The 17,902-nt window shown below is 38.4% G+C and overlaps 1 protein-coding gene across 5 annotated transcripts in view; it reads left to right on the forward strand.

Annotated features, from left to right (window-relative positions):
• The window catches only part of ACO1 (aconitase 1), a 43,385-nt gene that overhangs the window by 12,929 nt on the left and 12,554 nt on the right, over positions 1-17,902 (forward strand). For all 5 annotated transcript variants that reach the window (XM_041711477.2, XM_030257957.4, XM_032744076.3 and 2 more), the window contains exons 3-16: positions 1,015-1,183; positions 3,296-3,433; positions 4,742-4,811; positions 4,916-5,099; positions 7,775-7,914; positions 8,875-9,046; positions 9,479-9,579; positions 10,355-10,471; positions 11,691-11,850; positions 15,010-15,145; positions 15,601-15,685; positions 15,942-16,098; positions 16,665-16,789; positions 17,546-17,650. In XM_041711477.2, the coding sequence (XP_041567411.2) occupies positions 1,015-1,183; positions 3,296-3,433; positions 4,742-4,811; positions 4,916-5,099; positions 7,775-7,914; positions 8,875-9,046; positions 9,479-9,579; positions 10,355-10,471; positions 11,691-11,850; positions 15,010-15,145; positions 15,601-15,685; positions 15,942-16,098; positions 16,665-16,789; positions 17,546-17,650 (1,859 nt within the window). The remainder of the gene's footprint in view (positions 1-1,014; positions 1,184-3,295; positions 3,434-4,741; positions 4,812-4,915; positions 5,100-7,774; positions 7,915-8,874; positions 9,047-9,478; positions 9,580-10,354; positions 10,472-11,690; positions 11,851-15,009; positions 15,146-15,600; positions 15,686-15,941; positions 16,099-16,664; positions 16,790-17,545; positions 17,651-17,902) is intronic.

Genomic DNA, 17,902 nt, shown 5'->3' on the forward strand with positions numbered 1-17,902 from the left:
TACAGTGTTACCAATTGATCCATTCCAGGATTCCAAGAGTGATAAGGAAAAAGGATGCAATTCTCACTATCCAGCATAAAAAGGGAATAGCTTAGCAGGGAAGGGCAGGAGAAGATTCTAAATACCCCAAAACAACAACAGTACAATAACGTCCAAAACTCCCAGATAAACAAAATCCCCCAGCACAAAACCCTCAGCAACAACCAACCCAAATTGTTCTGAATTACTGTGTCCTGAATTGTAAATGGAGGGGTTTTTTTTACAATAGCACTAATGAGGTCTCTCTGAGATTAAGTGACTTTTATATCTTGAGGCCAGTCCTGTGTAGAAAGTTGGAACAAACTTCTCAAAATATTTTAAAATGTGAATATTCTGAGAGGCAATCAAACAACTATTACTAAAGTGGACCAGAGGAGGAAGGACTGAGACATGTTTGGGTTTTTTCTTCATACCCATTCCTTATAGTAGAGCTGTGAGGACAACTCCAGTAGCAATTTGTGTTATCTTTAAATATTTCTGATTTGAAGTTAAAGAAGATTGATGGATGTGCAGTCTGACTTTCGTTCAGTTTCATCTTCCATCTCTTGAGACAAAGAGACTGCTTAAATCATCAAAGTTGTACTTTCCAACATGGCAGGGAGAAAACTATGCTTTTCCTGGTACATTTATATGTCTGTATTCAGTGACAAGAGTGAGAGTAAACTGATGAAAAAAAGGGTGAGAACAGCATGTTTTCAGGGTTACTGTGCTATGGAGGACAGAAAAGTCCCTCAGTGAAGATGTTTACTGTGTCACAGGAACTGAGATAATAAACCTGCTGAAAGCATCGAGTGGAACAGGTCAGTTAGTACTGACCTTCTGGCAAAGCTGGAGATGGGAAAAGGAGTTTGGATAATCGGAATAAAGCCTTGTGAGAATATGGGGACTTGTCTGCCTAGGCATGGAACTTTGTGCTTGCTGACATATGCCCTAAGATAAAAACTGAGTTTGTTTCTTGCATCTAACCCGTTGCAGCTTGCCTGCCATTTTCTATTCGAATCCTCCTGGAAGCAGCAATCCGTAACTGTGATGAGTTCCTAGTGAAGAAAGGCGATGTTGAGAATATTCTTAACTGGAAAGTGATGCAACATGAGAATGTTGAAGTGCCATTTAAGCCTGCAAGAGTTATTCTGCAGGACTTCACGTGAGTCTGATATTCTCCAAAGCAAGGAAGAGGGTCTTTTGAGAGTGCAACAATGCTCAGCTTGGGGTGGAGGGGTGAGCTGAGGGGAAGAATATCAGTGAGATATTTGGCAAATCCTTTTTCAACTTTCCTGGATGTCATGCTACAGACAGTTCTTGGAGAGGCAAACACTCAGAGTAAGAGCATTGAAAAAAACTTTTCTGAGACGGAGAAGTAAATATCTTCAGAAAACTTCAAAATGGGGGAAGAAAATGGGATTGATAAATTGCATCCAACTGAGGAAGATTGGTGTTTAGAAATTATTCTTTGAAGGAATAGTCATGTCTGTTTTCTCTCTACCTCTCTCTCTCTCTCTCTCATTCTCTCTCTCTCTCTCTCTCTCTCTCTCTTCTTTTTTGGTTGGTTTTTTATTTGTTTGTTTTTGCTCCCCAGGGTCTCTTGCTTTCAATTTTCTAGCTATTTCAGTTCTCATTTATAACCCATATAATTTCTTCCTCTTCTAAATCAGTGTTATTATAAATATATTTTAAAGACTACTCTGCTGTTGAAAAAATGAGCATCTTATTTTTCCCTGAAAAGCAAACTGAGATTCCTACCTAATGGACTCTAAAAAATGGGCCTTGTTATTGCAGTGAGTCCTCAGGTGTGTCAGTAATAATCATATAATAGTCCCTCTTCAATGTGGAAAGTCAATTTCCAGGTGGAACAATAACATCTAGTTGTTCTAATACAGTATTTGACTTGCAAGTCTACTCACTATTTTTATCTTTGTCCCCTGTCTTTCCACAGTAATCCCAGTGCAACTATGCTGCCAGTTGATATTCTTCCTCAGCGGTAGAGTGTCTTAGCTGTCATAACCTCTGTTATGAGGTTTTTGAAGTGCTAGAGACCTAGTACAGCTCAGCTTAGACATTAGAAAAATTTGGCAAAACTTCAAATGAAAGAAGTGCTGATTTCCTACTTATTTTTCACCCATTAGCTATTGTTAATGTTTTGAAAACCTGGAGCAGAGAGGAAGCTGAACTTTCAAGCAAACATTGTTCGTTCTCTTACTGCTCTTCTATCTTGCCCCCTACTCCTGCTGCGTTCTAAAAATGTGCCTATAAGTCTGCAGAGCAACTCCATTCCTGGAAAATGAGCTCTTGGACAGGCCTCTGAGGACCTTTTTGAAAAAGGCAGCTTTGGCAACTTTCCAAAAGCTGTGCAACAATTACATTCAGGTTGTCCTGGTTTAGAATTATCTAACTTCCTAGTTAGAATTATTCTGTATTTATCTTGAGTTGTTTTAAGATGGTAGAAGGATATTATGTCTGTTCATATTAATTGTACAACATTCATAAGTTGGCAAAATAATTCTTCTGCTGTTTTCCTCCTACCCCCCTCCCTCAAATTCCTCCAGGTAGCATAACACAGAATTTCCTATTTTTCTTATAAAAAGCTTATCCTGGGATGTCAAACTGCTGAACAATATCAATTAATTGTGTCTAGGTCAGATAATGTGGATCCTTCTTCCTGTTTATTTTTTGGTAATTATTTAGGATTTTCAAGGTAAACTTCAGTAGGAACTAAAAAGCCTTTTACTGTTGTTGCATGGTTTCTGATATTTTAAAAAATTTTAATAGCTTCCTTATGGTCAGAGTTAAAAACATAAACCCTTACTGCTTTGGCATGCTCTTACAGAAATACAGTTTTTTCAGTAGGTTGTTCATTGAACCCAGATCCTTATGAGCACATCAGAGAACTCCTTTTGTTTTAGCAGCCAGCAAAATTGGATAAGTAAGTATGTAAGAGGGTTTTCCAAGCTGGTGGAAGATATTATGGTAGAGCATACATCAGCAGAAAACTGAGAATGTGTGTGCAGAGAAGCATCAGAAGCTGTGTTAAAAGAAATACCAAAAGGTGTATGATCTCTTAGCTAAGTCAAGTGTTCAAATGCCAGAAGTTCTGGTTGCTACTCATTATTTGGTTGCATTGAAAATGGAGGAGTGCAGTTTGCTTTGTATGTGACAGTAACTGTCCCTTCTGTATCTCAGGATTGGGGTTTTTTTGGGGTTTTTTTTTGTTTCCTCTTTTCCAAATTGTTTCACCATGCCTGCTTTGTTTTTGTTGTAGTGGGGTGCCTGCTGTGGTTGACTTTGCTGCAATGCGTGATGCTGTGAAGAAACTTGGTGGGGACCCTGAAAAAATAAATCCTATCTGTCCTGCTGATCTCGTGATAGATCACTCCATCCAGGTTGATTTTAACAGGCAGTAAGAATAAAAAAATCACTCTTTACTTCTTACTGGTAGTAAGTGAACTGAATCCAGTTACTGGTCATCAAGGTAGTTCTACTGGTGATACTATTAGCATTTGTACTTCAACATTCCAGGCAGTATGAAATTTTAAAATTAGACTGTTGTATCAGCTGTGGTTACTTGGGGCTAGAATTTTCTCTCTCTGTGGTGCATTTCTCAACAGCAAAAACCTGTAGTAAACTGTTGATAGAAATAGGCTTATTCCAGGCCTTTGTTTGTTGTACTTCTCTTTAATAATGCTGCATTGTTACTAATCGCTCAGAAATGGCGTTTTTTCCCCACGTGCACTTTTTTGACCCTATAAGGGTTTTTAGAAAGAACAAATGAGAATATTTCATTTCTTCCTCACTTCTCTAAGAATAGAGGTGATCTAGTCTAGGCTCAGTTCTGAGGAATTGCTTTCTGCTTCAGTGCCTCCAAGCAGAAAACCATGAGACACTGCATACTATGGCCCCTATGAGTTCTGGAAAGAAATATAAGGCTGTTCAGTCTTCAGCATGCTGAGGACAAAGATACAAAGACTCGCGAGGATTCACTTAGATGTACAGCGAAATAAATGACCTCTGTATACAGGTCCTTCTACCCTCCAAGGTACATAAATATGGGTCTACTAAACTAATCTTCTAGACAGATCCTGCAATCACATATTTTATGGTGGTTTCTTTCCATCTTCCTGAAGTTTTTTGGTATGCAGTTACTAATCATTGTTTTTTGTCACAGCCTTATTTTATCTCTATTAGTTCACATATGCAAGAAAATAGAGATTTTTCTCTCACATAGAGAACATTGGCCAGATTTATGCTTCAGTTCTTTCAAACTCTGCATACCTAAGCTAGGCAGCTGATTGAAGAATTTGTTAACACTGCTTTGAAATACAGAGGCTTCAGACAGCACTGTCATAGTGACAACCTTTTTAAATGAAGTTGCAGGACAGTTGTGTTCCAGTTTCCTTTACTGCCTTGCTGATTTCTTCTGATTTAGGTGTTGGAAAAGTCACATTTTGCTAACATGCAGTGTTGCTTTTCCCAGGCTACAACATTTAGGCCTGCCAAATGCAGATTAGTATTCACATTTGAAGCAGAGTTTCAGGTATTATCTCTTAAGATTTCTTAAATAATTTCCATTGGTTGTCTGTAGTGATATTAAAATGGTGCAACAGATCAGCATGCACATTAGCTAATAAATCTTTTCTTTCAACCTTTGACAAGATATAAAATTCACGTGATAATTTTGGTTCTGACAGCTGATTATTTTCACTTGCAGGTCAGACAGCTTGCAAAAAAATCAGGATCTGGAATTTGAAAGGAACAAAGAAAGATTTGAATTCTTAAAGGTACTGACAAAAATAATCTTATTTGCATGGAGAAAAGTGCAGTGAATGAAAGTTCTTCCAGTGCTCATGTTGAAAATTTTTTACTGTAATTCCTTTTGTTTCAGTGGGGTTCTCAAGCTTTTAAAAACTTGAGGATTATTCCACCGGGCTCTGGGATCATCCACCAAGTGAACCTGGAGTACTTGGCAAGAGTGGTGATGGATCAGGATGGCTACTACTATCCAGACAGCGTGGTTGGCACTGACTCACACACCACTATGATAGATGGCTTGGGAGTGCTTGGCTGGGGTATGTACAGCAGTGTATCGTGAGCAGTCTTTTGTCTCAGGGAGCTAGCTGTGTTTTGGGCTCGGGTGATTTGATCCTGATTGGCAGATCACCCCCACCCAATCACTTCCTCCCTCCTTCTGTTTGCACAAGGGGGGAAGAGAACTGTTAGTCCAAATGCAAGATTAAACTGATGGGTAAAGACAAAGTTTAAGTGAAGAGGAGTGAGTGTCAGGAAAGGAAGTGAAAGAAGTGATGTAAAGACAGTCAGTAACCAGCTCCAATCAGCACACCAAAGTCCAGCCAGTCCCTGGGCAGTGGCTACTTTGGAAAGCCCACCTTCCCAGTTGGTGATGAGCCTGATGTTTTATGGCATGGAATATCTCATTGTTGAGCTCTCGTCAGCTGTCCTGGCTGTGCCTCTCATGGTGTTTTTCCCACCCCAGTTTACTTCCTGAGGGGCTGGGTAAGAAACAAAAAGCATTATGCTGTGTAAGGACTGCTTAGCAGTAGGTTAAACTTTGGTGTGGTTGGTGTGGTTTGGTCACAAGTCTAAAACATGGCTTTGTATGGGCTGCTGTGAAGAAAAGTGATCTCTGTGCCAGCTAGACACAGTAACATAGCCTAATCCCAAATGCAAGTAACCTGATAAGGTCTCTTACAGTTATATAAGACTTGGTAACTAAGATCCCCTTTCTAATAATTGCCTCAGATGATTTCTGTTATACTTGTTGTTGGCTTTGTTTGGATTTTTTAATATATCCCTTTTTATCCTGCATTCAAATCACAAGGAAGTGGATAAGGAAAATATTAAATTAAAAAAGGGAATTGAAGTATCACTGACTATGCAATTTTTCTTGTGTCACTTGACTACTTTAAAAGTGTTGGATTATCTAAAAAGCACTGCAAATACAAATCTATTAGGTGGAAGGTGCTGAAAATTAGATCTGAGTGACTTAAATATGGTAGGAAAGGACATTATGCAAAATAGAACTGTGATGTTCTAATACCAGTACTCTGCACAATATTTGTTACAGGAATAGATATAAATAATTTATTTTTCCTTCTAGTGGTGAACCGAAGTGCTTGAATTATATAATAAATAAGTAACTATGGAGTGGAAGTATTTGTAGTCATCCCAAATAGTAGCAAAGACTTCAACTGAGCCTTTATTTTCCTGTGATATTGTGATTGGAGCACTATTGAAACAGCTGTTGTACAAATATGGGATACTCAGTGTTTTTAAAGAGTTTTTGTTAATTGTTCATGAATGTGCTTGTGAAGTTCTGAGCACCACATATGGTAGGACTTTCTGATTTTCATAACATTGTACTGCAGCAGTATTGATTGAGTGAGACTTTCTGAATCAAGGGTGAAAGAGTTCCTGGCTTAGAATACAAAGGTAAACAAGTTCAGTGTATCTAAAGCATGACATCTTTGGGAATAGACACATCTCTTATTCTATATTTGGTTGCTGCATATGCATGGAACCCTCATTTAATTGAAGTTGTAGTACTAAAAGCTGCTTCGAAAAATGTGACTCTTAGCCTCAGTTTTTCTCCAGAATATGAAAAGTATGGCTGGACACAGTCTATACCACATGTACTCAAAATGCACGTTCTTGGATCCAAGAGGTTTTTTTTTAGAGGCTGGTGATGTTGAATTTGGTTCATGACTGTCAGTGATAGTCAGTCAGTTATTTCAACTGACTTGAATGTTTAAAAATTATTCAACACCCTGTGAAAGGAATCACATGACTGGATCTGTCACAGCATTATCTTTTAAATTAATAGAGGTGTATAACTTTGAATAAAAGACATTAGAAATTATTTTTCAGAACCATTCTTAGATTAAGTGGGAAGAAGAATTGGAATAGTGATTTGGCATTCATAAGCAACTATTTCAGGCAGTTTTTTCTAGCTTAGTATTCATTCAGCTAAAGAAAAGGTAGGAGATTTCAGAGAAAACTATAAATATTTGGGGGACTTTCTATAGGCAGAAAGTTATAAAACTGCTTAATGGCTTGGTTGCTAGATAATAAACATCATGGCTTTGTTAGATTGCATATGACTATGACATCTTTAAATGTTACCTTAATAAATTAGCAATATTAAGTTGTAGCTGGAATTCTGATAGTGAAGGTGTGGTTATGCAACGGTTCCCACCTATGCATTCCCAAACCCTGTTGGAACATAGTGGACATAAGCAAAGATATTTCTGTCTTTTATGATTGCATTCTTTAGTAACATTTTTTTCTTTCAAAATAATTTCTGATTTTTTTTTTTTTGGTGACCAACAATCATGCTCTGCATATGTTTCATTCACAGCACATGTTCAGTGCCATGTCCGTGGTTCTTGGTTTGTTGCATTACATGTTTAAGGTATTAAATAAAACTTTTACATCTGTTATTGTAAAAGCCAAGCATCCTTAGAGTAAGTTGCTTAGATTCACCTAATATCACATCTAGTGGCTTAGGAACAAGGATGAAAATATGAAACAAAATGAAATAAAAAAGCCCAACCTTGCAGGGATGGCAGCAAGATAAGGAATGCCTCTTAGCAGAAGACTCAGACTGCTTTCTCTACCGTTTCATACCTTAAATAGAGTACTCATCAGGCAATTGACTTCACAAGTTTGTCTCTGACATGTTAGTATTTTTCTGAATAGTCACATTGTGTCCTCCTGTTGTGTGCAGGTGTGGGTGGCATTGAAGCAGAAGCAGTGATGTTGGGACAGCCAATCAGCATGGTGCTTCCTGAGGTGGTTGGCTATAAGCTGGTAGGAAACCCTCAGCCACTGGTAACATCCACTGACATTGTACTCACCATTACCAAGGTAAATTACCAAGACTTGATATTTTTCCATTGCTGCTGAGAAATAAACACATTCTATAGGACAGAGCCACTGTACAGAATGTTTAAGAACCCTGTGTATGCTTCCAGGTAGTCATTTTTAATTTTTAAAAAGCTTTATCACTGCCTGTGGGTTGGATTCAGCTAAATAAGGAGAACTGTCTAGGCAAATCTGTTTCTCAGAAGCCACACAAAATATATGTTGGGGTATTTTGGAATTCAGTAATGTTTTGGAGCAACAGTGCTTTTTCCTCTGCCTCAAAAAGACACAGATGACTTGTTTTTTGAGGTCACTATTTAAAATAAGGCAATATAAAATCTGGAAACCAGACAGTAAGCATTGCAGTCATATTTCTTCCATGCGCAGGTGTTTGACTCTTGTAATATATTTATAATATATTTACTCACTCTGTACATTGTCACTGAATTAAGAGTATTACTGGGTCAGCATCAGTGTTTTTGGAAGTCAGAAGTCTGGTAGAGAAGTTCATAATGGAATGCTGCCTACAGAGAGACCTCCAAATGGGGAAAGCCAACATTTTTTCATCATTTTATTCAAATGTTATGTGTGTTCAGTTTGATTCATGTACTTGTGCAGTTGGTTCTCCCTGTTTTTCCATCTTCCTGGGTTTACTGTGTGAAGACTCCCCACACAGTTCTCTTCCTCTATGTTGAGAATAATGCACTTGTAAGACAGTCTAGTTTAAATTAAAGGAAGGGCAAGTTTTAGAAGAAATATGGTCCTGTGTTGTTCCTTATTATTGAAACGTTACATCCCTCTGTCCTCATCGTCATGATTTAGTTTAGCAAAAGCTTCCTGGTTTCAAATGGATGTAGAAATCTTCACAAGAGATTTCTCTGAGTCAAAGGCTGGACTTCATAACAGACATGTTCATGTCATTTGACACATAACAATGACACATGCACTGTATTTTTATAACAGCATCTTCGCCAAGTTGGAGTCGTGGGTAAATTTGTGGAGTTTTTTGGTCCTGGTGTTGCCCAGCTGTCAATTGCTGACAGAGCCACCATTGCCAATATGTGTCCAGAGTATGGAGCAACAGCTGCCTATTTTCCAGTGGATGATATTAGCATTGGGTACCTGATACAAACTGGTGAGTATAGGAAGAGACCACAATTTAAGGGGTAATTGAAAGGATGCCAGGTCTATATGACATTAGTAGTGGGATTGAATGAAGCCTTCTGAGCTTCAGTTCATTTTTTTATTGGCATTTACTTATTAAGACTAGTTTTTGCACTTAGGATGCATATTTAGGAAGAGCTGAGTGTTGGACTTTTGGCAGCCTGCAAAAAATCTGAACCTAGGTTGTCCAGGTGACAGAAATAGGAAACTAAAATTTTGTTTCGCAAAAGCCACTAAGTCTGCTCAATTGGTTTGTTTTTAGTGGATCTCTAATACTAGTCTTGAAAGGGTCTTGTAGTGCTATTGACAGCGTGCCTGTTATGCACTTTTTTTTGTTCCGTCAGATGGTGGTTCCTCCATTTCACTTGCATTTTGGTTTTGCTGTATCTGGCTTTCTTTTTAGGCCGTGACAAAGAGAAGGTTATGTGCACAAAAAGGTATCTTGAGGCTGTGGGAATGCTAAGAGATTTCAAGAACTCTTCTCAGGATCCAGACTTCACACAGGTTAGACACTACTCTGTTTTCTGGCTCCTTACTTTGTGCCCTGTCCTATTTTATTGTGATGATTGTCTGTTTTTCACAGAAACTTATGAAATAGTCAAGGGATTTTTTTGTTGTAGGTCTTTAGTCTGCACAGCTGTCTTATTTTAAGGCTCAGTGGATTGAGTCAGCTGGCTCTTCAGGTGTGAAAACTTGGATGTAGGTATAGACTGGCTCTCAGTTGACCTCTAGCTGGTGCATATTCTTAATTTTGTTCGATGGAGCTTTGAGAAGTCCTTCTAGAGTGAAGGATACTCTGAAGTGTAGCTGTGAGGTAATGTGGATGTTGTGTGTTTAAGCCCTTTTTGCAGTTTTTTTCAGTTCAGCCAGTTATTTTATTGTGTGAATAAGGTTGAAAAATGGGTGAGGAATATATGAATAATAGCAGAACAATAGTCTGCTGTATTTTTTATCAGTACCAGTATTTCTTCATGTCATTTTTTAACCTGTTTCTAGCATGTGAAAAGACAAATTAAAAAAATAATCTATAATGCTTAGATGCTTTAATGACATTGGGTTTTTCAATAACTTTAGTACTTTTGATAGTCATATCTGTGAGCTGGCAGCATCTAAAATTAGGAATGTTGCTTTTTTTCTGATTATCCCATTCTTGTGTGTCTTCAATAATTTCTGCAGACATATCATTGATTCAACAGCAGATGTAAGCATACCTGTGGTTTACCTGGCTTGAGCTTCTCAGGCAGTGCCCAACCACTCTCTGTTTATCTTACTTGAACAGGTTGTTGAGTTGGATCTCCATACAGTTGTGCCTTGCTGCAGTGGACCAAAGAGACCTCAGGACAAAGTTGCTGTGTCAGATATGAAGAAGGACTTTGAGACTTGTCTGGGAGCCAAGGTAGGAACTGGGAACATTTGGGCAAACAAGCTAATTCATACTTCTAAAAGCTGTCTGGTGTTCAGGAACTGCGTTCTGGGATTGTACTGAAAAATAAATAAGGATATTTGACTGCAGTTTCAAAGGTGACAGAAGCAATAGGTAATTTAAAATTGTGATGTTGCTTCTCTTGCATGAAAGTGTTCATGTCCTGTTGGAGTAGTATGTCTTTCTGATCTTAGGCCTAACATGGTTCTGACATAGACTAGAGATTTCTGAACTCTGCCATGATGGGGCGTTGTTAATAGAGGGGACAAAATACCTACTCCACTGAGTTCTGAGATAACTACCCAGCTCTTCAGCTCTCCAAGCATTCCAAGTAGCTTATGTCCTGAGTCCACAATGTAATTTTGCACTATTGAATCTGTTCAGCAGAGCAGAACTGTATGTGCCTCTGTGACTCTTTGATGCTAGTGGTAAAGACAGAAAACAATGACTATATTCTGCATCATCCAGTCAAAAGTGGTCATTGAAAGAGGAGCTAAATTTGTAGTTGAATGAATATTCCTGGATACTTAAGTTTTCTAAATCAGTTTGAATACCTGATACAGTAACCATCCTTGTTAAAGGCATTACAGAACCCCAGTGACGTAAAAGAAACCTAAACTACAGCAGTTCCCAATAATACTTGGTTTGTTAGATTTTCCAACTCCTTTAGGTGATCTTACACTTTCAGATCTCTAAATGTAATTTTTCATGAAATAAACAGTGCCTACTTACTCCTTGTTTTTTTCCAACTATCAGACCTTTGCCTCTCAAATCAGCTCCTGGTATACATTCAAGCTGTTTGATAACCCTGGCCTCGAAATCTTAAGTGTTATGCTAAAATCTCAGGACTAGATTGTGTGCTACGACTGTGTGTGATCAGGAATCTGTAACATCTAGGAGTAAGAAGCATCTGAGAAATCCAAACAAGGATATATTCATGCAGGAAGAAAATACAAATACGTTTTGCTGCAAAGACTGCCTGTTTTACCAGTAAACAGAGGAGAAACTCCAGAAAAAAAAAAATTGTCCATCATTTTGGTTGACAAGAGATGCAAGCCTTCACCATCAGACCTAAATCAAGCATGGATGTGACTAACAGATGCTTCTCGTTAGTGAAAAAATAGCCCATACTAATGTTCAGTCAAAATGTTGGTTAACCACTCCTTTTGATTCTTACTTTCTCCTTCTACAGCAAGGATTCAAGGGATTCCAAGTTGCACCAGATCGACACGACAGCATAGTCAAATTTAATTTTGAGGGCTGTGACTTCGAGCTTGCTCATGGTTCCGTAGTGATTGCTGCCATTACAAGCTGTACAAACACCAGTAATCCGTCAGTTATGTTGGGTGCAGGTAAGCTGATTTGCTTAATGTGCAGTAGTTTCTCTACGGCTCTGAATGTGTGTCTTAAAGACAGCAACACTGATGTAATTCAAGGTGTACAGTGCTGGTTTTGTCATTTGGAGTGTTAAAGCTGAGCTTAGTTTCTAAAGCTAGCAAAGGACTTGTGGAAGTGGTAGCTAGAAATATAAGTTGACAAAAATGTATTCTTCCTGCACTGTCTTTTCTATAAGGCAAGCTGGACCTTAATTAAGCAACACTTTTGGCACTTCTCCAAATGCACAGAAGCTGATACATAGAGATAAGAAGAGGCTGTTGAAAGTCAGAGCCAGAAGAGGGACAGTGAGAATAGTCTTTTGGGGCAAGTCTGAAGGTGCTCTGATCTGTCAGCAGAGTGAAAAATACGCATTTAGCTAGAGGTTGTCCTCTAAAGTTGTTACAAGAGTCCGGGGGCATGGTAGGTGTGAGTAGAAGAAGCAAACTGTATTCTCACGGATTGCCAGCTTTCAGAGCCTTTTCATTTATATCTTAACTGTGTCCGAAAGGAAGCCAGAGATGAGCTTGGTATGCACCACTACAGAACAGTTAGTCTCACTTGGTTGTATAAAATTTCAGGTCAGGAGATTGTTCATTTTTAATATGACTAGTCCAGGCAGAAAATTTGCCATTCCTAATGTGTGCTTCTAGTAACAAAGTAGGAATGAAAAATGTCAGCTCAAAGGGTTCAGTCTATACTGGACAAGTTTGGCGCAGTTTCCCAGGTGCTTGGCTACATGTTTGCATATTTCTTTCTCTCCTCTGCAAATATATACATAGATGGTATCTGTCACTGTATGATAATTGCTGCATAGAGGCTTACTAGTCTGTCAGACTGTTCATGTAATGCAGACAGTAAATGTAACTTTATTCCTTCAAAGTTCAGAAGGGATATGCACTGGGCAATACAAAGGCCCTTCACCAGAGCAAATTACTTCCTCGTTAAAGTAATATAATTTCTGTTTGTTCCTGTGTGGTGCTGGGAAGCTTTTGGGCTGTCAGCAGTCTCTGTCAACAGTCACTTTGTGTTTGGCTTTTTGATGTGATATTTATCACTTGTTTTTAGACTAGTATCTATCTTTGCACACTTTACATATCAGCACCTCACCCCCTCCCAGGCCAAAGGTCTTTTAAACTCTAGCAACAGGTTCAAAGTCCATCATAAACTAAGATGTGGGGCAAAGGAGAAGCAGAGGAGAGAGCTGCTCATTTTCTTACCACTTTGAGAGGAATTGAATGGAGTTCAGAATTGTGTTCCAATCCACTTGCCTTTAACAGGACAGCCGGAACAGCATACCTCTTTCCTCAGGTCCATTCTGCATTATCACAGAAATATATCTGTAGTTCCTTCGGATCAAGAAGTAGATTTTCTCCAGGAAAACCCGTTTGTTTTGTCTGTTCCCTTAGTTCTAGGTAGATGTATCCGTCAGTTGTGCCTGTTGAAGATAGTTTCCTCTAGTTTTGGCTCCCAGGCTAATGACCTGCATTTTTAACCTTCTCTAAAGCAGTAGGGATACTGAATGCACTTTGAGTGCGTTCACTACTATGTAATGCACAGCACCCTCAAGAATGTAGTCCTAAGGATTTTGGTTTATGTGTTCAGATTTAGTGGCTACTCTCATCTTTGCTGCCTTTCTGTACAGCAGCATTTATGTTTTGACCTTGACAATGAAGGAAAATGTAATTTTGTCAGTCTCTGAAAACTGTTGGTAAACAGCAGTGTTGAGAACCTCTGAGATACCCACAAGAAACACAATAGTTTGGCTTTCAGGATGAGGTTTCAAATGAAAGTAAATAAACATACAGTTTATTTTTTATTTATTTTACTTTTTTACAGTTCCCAATTAAGTAACCAAGCTAAAAAAATCCAGGATATGAGCAGTTGTTTCAAACTACTGCTATATATCCTGTGCACTATGCAGGGGCTGTGTGTCTGTGGGGATAGTGGATATGTGCTGTAGGAATTTTGACAGCCTAATCTGACTTAAAAAAAGTGTTGGATTAAGGTTGTTTAGAGGAACTGAAGTTCTGGCATTTCCTTGCCAACTTTGAGAGTTTGACTATGCTATCTTTTCAGAACTAAGCAGCAAGACAGAGGCCAACACTTTGAAAACAGGTTGTCAAATTCTCAGTTCCTAGGATGACCATTTGTTCATGATCTCATTTGCAGAAGAATCCAAGAGCTCCAGTTTCTGCAGATTCCTCTATTACTAAGGACCTTCAGCAACTTCAGGAATAGGACCACTTCTTTAAATTAATGTGTGTAAACCATTTCACACAACACTTAAAAGTGTCATTGTCCAGGTCAGGTCTTATCAGAGGTGCCAGACAGCTGGCAAAGACAAAACAGTTTCCTGACATCTTCCTGTTGGAGATCATGTTGGATCAAAGCACAGCTTATGTATATTTTCTTATCTAAATTAATGTCATGTGTGAGGGGGAAAATGGAACATGGGAATGTGAAGTCTTGCATAGTTTGTCTCTCTGCTTTTATGTTCATCCTGGAAGAGAACTGGAGAGGACTTGTTCTCCAAACATGCATCTTGGTATGAACAATTCATTTCAAAGGATGGAATTCAGGATAAATGTGTGTCTAGTAAAACATTCAACTGAAATATCTCTATGCATATTACAAATTCAGGAGTGGTAAAACAGGACTTGTGCAACAAGCTGTGGATTGTGAGCTGGCTTGTTTGTGGCAAGGACCAGCACTGGTATTCTCATAGCCTTCTGCTCTTGAGGGCAGCAAGTCCTATGCTGGCAGTTTTTCTTCTCTGCATTACTACACCATGGTAAGTGGGAGCTTAACAGGTCTTCATTGCCTTTTTTGTGAGACATTATTTGTCTTACAAATAGTGCTCTGAATTTTGAATGTCTACTTTCTGCCCCACTGAGTGCATCTTATGGAATGCAACTTTCATCAATTTTCTAGTGGAACAGAAATTGCAGGCTGGATGTACAGTTCAACAGAGCGCTAGCTGGCTGTCACGGAATTAGTGCTGTTGGCTTGCTGTACCATTTCCTTGTTGATGCCTTTCCTGTTCCCAATTATTTAATAGTATTTCTCTTAACATGCTTATCCACCAAACTGTCTCACTTCCAGGAAAATCTGCAACTATCCTCTGTATTTTTCAGGATTGCTTGCGAAGAAAGCTGTGGAAGCTGGTTTGACAGTGAAGCCGTACATTAAAACTAGCCTGTCCCCAGGAAGCGGGGTTGTCACTTACTATCTGAGGGAGAGTGGAGTTATGGGTTACCTTTCTCAACTAGGGTAGGAGTGCTTTTCTTACTGTTGTCCTGTGGCTGCTTAATTAAAAGCTTTGTCAACAAGTGATGCAATAGAACAACTATTTCTCTGTACAGCTTAAAAGATATTGCAGATACCTTATGGTATGATCCTGCATGAGTGAACACATTGCTGTTGTGCTGGCTGGTTTTTATACCGATGATGAAGGCCTGCTGTAACTTTTTGAAGACACGTTCTTAAGCAGGAGAATGGGTTATTTTCAAGACTAATTTTTTTTTAAACAGTGTAAATGATACTATATCATTTTTCCTCTTGCTAGGTGACACATTTCCCATTCTGAGTTCATGGACAGTCACTGCAGTGGTAAAAGTAGAGCATTTTAAAAATGCTGTTCTCAGCAGTATTTCATTTATTAAAACAGTATTTCTCCTGAAAGTAACAATTTTTTTTGTTCACTATTATTTTTATACTTTGTATAGGTTTGATGTGGTCGGTTATGGCTGTATGACATGTATTGGGAATAGTGGACCCCTACCAGAGTCTGTTGTGGAAGCCATTACACAGGTATGCAGTTTTTCCTGTGCAGCTCATTTATGTAAACTGTTCTTTGCAGTGTGCTGTTCTGACCTGTGTGTTGACTCTTCAGCTCTGTACAAAGTAAATTCAGTCTATATTCTTTTCTGTGGGAAGTGTTTTGGGATTGTTCATGAGACAGTTCTGTGACTGGTCATCATTGCAGTGCAACAAGGCTCTGCAGACTTGCTGTGTTTGTGGATTCTGCAAGACCTGACCTATCTTTGTCTCAAACTCCATCTTACAGGGAGACCTTGTGGCAGTGGGTGTGTTGTCTGGCAATAGGAATTTTGAAGGGCGTGTCCATCCCAACACCCGTGCTAACTACCTGGCCTCCCCGCCACTGGTGATAGCCTATGCAATTGCAGGGACCATCCGGATTGACTTTGAGAAAGAGCCTTTAGGTAAGACAGTATTGGGATGCTTCTTTTCACAGGTTATGAACTAAACTGTTTGGAATTAAGCGCTTCAGAAACATTTGTCCTAGGGAAGTACTTTAAAGTACTAAGAACCTCTGGGAAGCAAATTATGAAATTGTTAAGAGTCAGAGCAACGAGGAGTCAGAGATGATGGAGAAAGAATAATGCTCACATTTGGCTTCCCTCTGATTCCACTGGGACACATTTTTGGTTATATCTGGGTGATATAATGAAATAATGATGTATCTGGTTCTTTTAAGGCCAACCTGAGTTAGTAGATTTTCAAAGACCTTCAAGGACCTTCAAATATTCTTTCCAGCATAAATGATTCTATAAATTATTCTGGAAGGCCATTGGAAGTCACAAAAGAAGGGTTTTGTACAGGTATCATCAAGTTTGTGACTCAGTTTTCTGTCAGACCCTTGCAAGTGAAATAAAGCATGTCTCGTGAGTGTTACAAGGAACACATAGCCAGAGAACACACTGGTAAAGTCTTCTTTCTTCTTAATGAAAAAATTATGCAACAAAGTTGACAATACCATTTTATACAGGAATAAATTCTTCAGGGAAGAAGATTTTCCTGAAAGATATCTGGCCAACAAGAGATGAGATTCAGGCTGTTGAGCGTCAATTTGTTATTCCTGGGATGTTCAAGGAGGTCTACGAAAAAATAGAGGTGAATGAATCCTCTTGGCAGTAGTTTGATTGATGTACTATGCTATTCTGAAGATAATGAAATTAACCTTTTTCATGTCTAGGTTTTGCTTTTGTTCTGACAGATATTCAGATGAGCTTGTTTTTTGGTTTTTTTTTTTAAGTCTTCTGGATAATTAATTCGTTCTTTCAGACAGTCATGTTTTGAAAATTGCTCTGTATGATATTTTTAATGTAACACGTAGATAATGTGTTTTCAACAACCATCTTCAGCTGATACTAGAAGCTGGAATATTCCAGCTTCACGGATGTTTGATTTTTTTTCAGCTGACAGAAAATTCATTTGCATTAACTAATAGGATTGATACCAGAAAAAAGACTTGTACTTGGTAATGTCTTCCTGCAAATCCTTCTGGAGTGTTGAAACAAAATATTCTTACAGTTTTTATGTTAGGGAAGTTTCTTAAGATTACTTAAAAATATAGTAGACAATTATAAAGTGTTACCTGTGTACACAATAGAGGTTATTCTCAAAAATAGGACGAATGTCTCTTCTTTTGTAATGAAATCAGGTTTTTCTTAAACCATTTAATAGATAGAATAATTTAAAAATCATCCCAAAAAGTAATGTAGATAGTTACGTGCATTTTCCAAAGTGCTCTAAGAAATACATAAGGCTTTTGGTAAAGTATAATTTGTAATTTTTCCTGGATTCTGAAATAATTATGTTGCTTATGAAAACTTAGAAAGCAATGAAATTATTTTGTATGTTTTTCAGACAGTAAACAAAGCTTGGAATGCCTTAGATGCTCCTTCAGATAAGCTGTATACTTGGAATCCCAAGTCTACTTATATCAAATCTCCTCCTTTCTTTGATGGTCTGGTACGTACATGCTTGTTGAATCAGGCCAAAGTGTGCAGTGATCTTGACTCATATTAAAGGAGAAGGAAAGCCACTTCAAGGGGCCTGAGAGGGTTGATGAAAGTCTATTGAGGCCTTGATTTTTAAATGTTACACTTGGTTCTTAAGTGTTCTTAAACTAACACAATTAAATACAAAGGCGTGAGTGAATCTCAAAATTTCCTTTCACTTCAGGGCTCTTGAAAAGTCCCCTTATCCTTTTAAGTTGAAATA

This window comes from Taeniopygia guttata, chromosome Z (assembly GCF_048771995.1).
Source record: "Taeniopygia guttata chromosome Z, bTaeGut7.mat, whole genome shotgun sequence".
NCBI lineage: Eukaryota > Metazoa > Chordata > Aves > Passeriformes > Estrildidae > Taeniopygia > Taeniopygia guttata.